The 2,463-nt window shown below is 39.0% G+C and overlaps 1 protein-coding gene across 1 annotated transcript; it reads left to right on the plus strand.

Moving 5' to 3' along the window:
- Positions 1 to 1,236: 1,236 nt before the first annotated feature.
- On the plus strand, positions 1,237 to 2,199 carry LOC103219079 (olfactory receptor 13C8). The gene has a single exon (XM_007968526.3). It carries the CDS (start codon positions 1,237 to 1,239, stop codon positions 2,197 to 2,199), a length of 963 nt encoding a protein of 320 aa, XP_007966717.1.
- The last annotated feature ends 264 nt before the right edge of the window (positions 2,200 to 2,463 follow it).

The following is a 2,463-nucleotide window of genomic DNA, read 5'->3' on the forward strand; positions in this document are numbered from 1 at the left end:
TTAGTTGTTGCATGTGTGAAAAAAAATTAGGTAGAGGCTACGATAAACACCATTACATATTTTAATCAAAGCCCGTGATAAAATGGGTGTTGTAAATATTTTTAATGTATTCAGTTTTTTAAAAATCATTTCTTTGAATGCATACTTCCTCATTATATTGAAAAAAGATATTGGAGGACTATGAAGGTATGTTCCCTTTCCCAATAAGGTTACTCTCCTCAAAGAGGTTATATGCAGATACATAACCACTACTATACCACCAGTAGTCCAGACTGAGTTTTCAAAAGATGCTCACCTACACAGGGCCACATGATGATTTTGATGGGCCCTAGGCACTTTTTTTTTTTTTTTTGCCTTTGTGGGGCCTTATTTCCATAAAGATTTAAAAGTTATATTTTATTTCTGCATCGTTATACAAACAAATATAGTATTTATTAAAATTTAAAGTTCACTTTTTTCTTCATATTTTAAAAGAAATCAAAACATTTTCCTAGGTTTCTCACAATATGGTGGGCGTACTGTGCCTAATAGATAAGTTGGCCCTGCCGCCATGGGTCAAGATTCCAAATCCATATAAGATCCTGCCAGGTAATATAAACAATTGAAACCAACAATTGAGAATAACATGAGAATAACATGTTAATTAATAACTTATATTCACCTCCAGTGACAAGAGAGAGTGAGGAGAGTAGTCTGGTAGAATGGAGAGACATGCGTTGGATCCAATGGGTCAGTTATTAATATAACTAAGCTCCATGACAGAGACAGGTCTGTTTTCAAATATTCTAATTTATTCAAAGACAAGCTGAAGGCACAGATTTTTATACCGTATCTGTTGATTAGAATGTTGATCTCTACTTCAAATTTAAACACAGTACAGACAATCACTGCCAAACAAAGCACACCTGTCTGCTGAATCCAGGCTGTAGGACACCGATTTGCAGCCAATGGGTTAAGAGGCAGAACTTGAGGAAATAGCAATAAAGTGGATTGGGATCCAAAGATCCTATAATCATATGTGTTCTCTCTTAACTCTGAGACAGTTAAGTTAGGATTCCTGCTCTAGTGGCCTGGGTTTTACAGGAAGAAATTTTCCCCAAACTTATATTGTTGCATCCAAATACAGAACTGCAATAATACAGAATATGATTCTTAAAAGTAGCTCTCACAGACACTGTATTAACATATTCCTGTTCCATCATTCACAGAGTTCTGTTGGAGAACAGTGTATGTAATATGGAAAGGACCAATGACTCCACGTTGACAGAATTTGTCCTGGTGGGGCTTTCTGCCCACCCAAAGCTCCAGACAGTTTTCTTCGTTCTAATTTTGTGGACGTACCTGATGATTCTGCTTGGAAATGGAGTCCTTATCTCAGTTATCATCTGTGATTCTCACCTGCACATTCCCATGTATTTCTTCCTCTGTAACCTTTCCTTCCTCGATGTTTGCTACACAAGTTCCTCTGTCCCACTAATTCTCGCCAGCTTTCTGGCAGTAAAGAAAACGGTTTCCTTCTCTGGGTGTATGGTGCAAATGTGTATTTCTTTTGCCATGGGGGCCACGGAGTGCATGCTCTTAGGCATAATGGCACTTGACCGCTATGTGGCCATCTGCTACCCACTGAGATACCCTGTCATCATGAGCAAGGGTGCCTACGTGGCCATGACAGCTGTGTCCTGGGTCACTGGACTTGTGGACTCAGTAGTGCAGACAGCTCTTGCAATGCAGTTACCATTTTGTGCTAATAATGTCCTTAACCATTTTGTCTGTGAAATTCTGGCTATCTTGAAACTGGCCTGTGATGATATTTCAATCAATGTAATTAGTATGACAGGGTCAAATCTGATTGTTTTGGTTATTCCACTGTTAGTAATTTCCATCTCTTACATATTTATTGTTGCCACTATTCTGAGGATTCCTTCCACTGAAGGAAAACATAAGGCCTTCTCCACCTGCTCAGCCCACCTGACAGTGGTGATTATATTCTATGGAACCATCTTCTTCATGTATGCAAAGCCTGAGTCTAAAGTCTCTGCTGATTCCGGTAGTGAAGACATAATTGATGCCCTCATCTCCCTTTTCTATGGAGTGATAATTCCCATGCTCAATCCTCTCATCTATAGTCTGCGAAACAAGGATGTAAAGGCTGCTGTCAAAAACATACTGTGTAGGAAACATTTTTCTGATGGAAAATGAATACTTGATTTATACTACATGACTTAATATTCAATGCTGCTGCAGACATAAAATTCAGAAAGATAAAATTACCACGTGAAAACAAATTTGCCATGTGGCATTCAAAACCATATGGTACAAATAGTTTTGGGCCAAACACAGTGGCTCACGCTTGTAATCCAAGCACTTTGGGAGGCCGAGGCAGGTGGGTTACCTAGGTCAGGAGTTCGAGACCAGCCTGGCCAATATGGCAAAACCCTGTCTGTACTAAAAATACAAGAATTA

The sequence above is a fragment of the Chlorocebus sabaeus genome, chromosome 12 (genome assembly GCF_047675955.1).
Source record: "Chlorocebus sabaeus isolate Y175 chromosome 12, mChlSab1.0.hap1, whole genome shotgun sequence".
NCBI lineage: Eukaryota > Metazoa > Chordata > Mammalia > Primates > Cercopithecidae > Chlorocebus > Chlorocebus sabaeus.

Bases quoted from the DNA above. Each gene is read 5' to 3' on its own strand.
- LOC103219079 (XM_007968526.3), top strand. From the start codon at position 1,237: ATGGAAAGGACCAATGACTCCACGTTGACAGAATTTGTCCTGGTGGGG.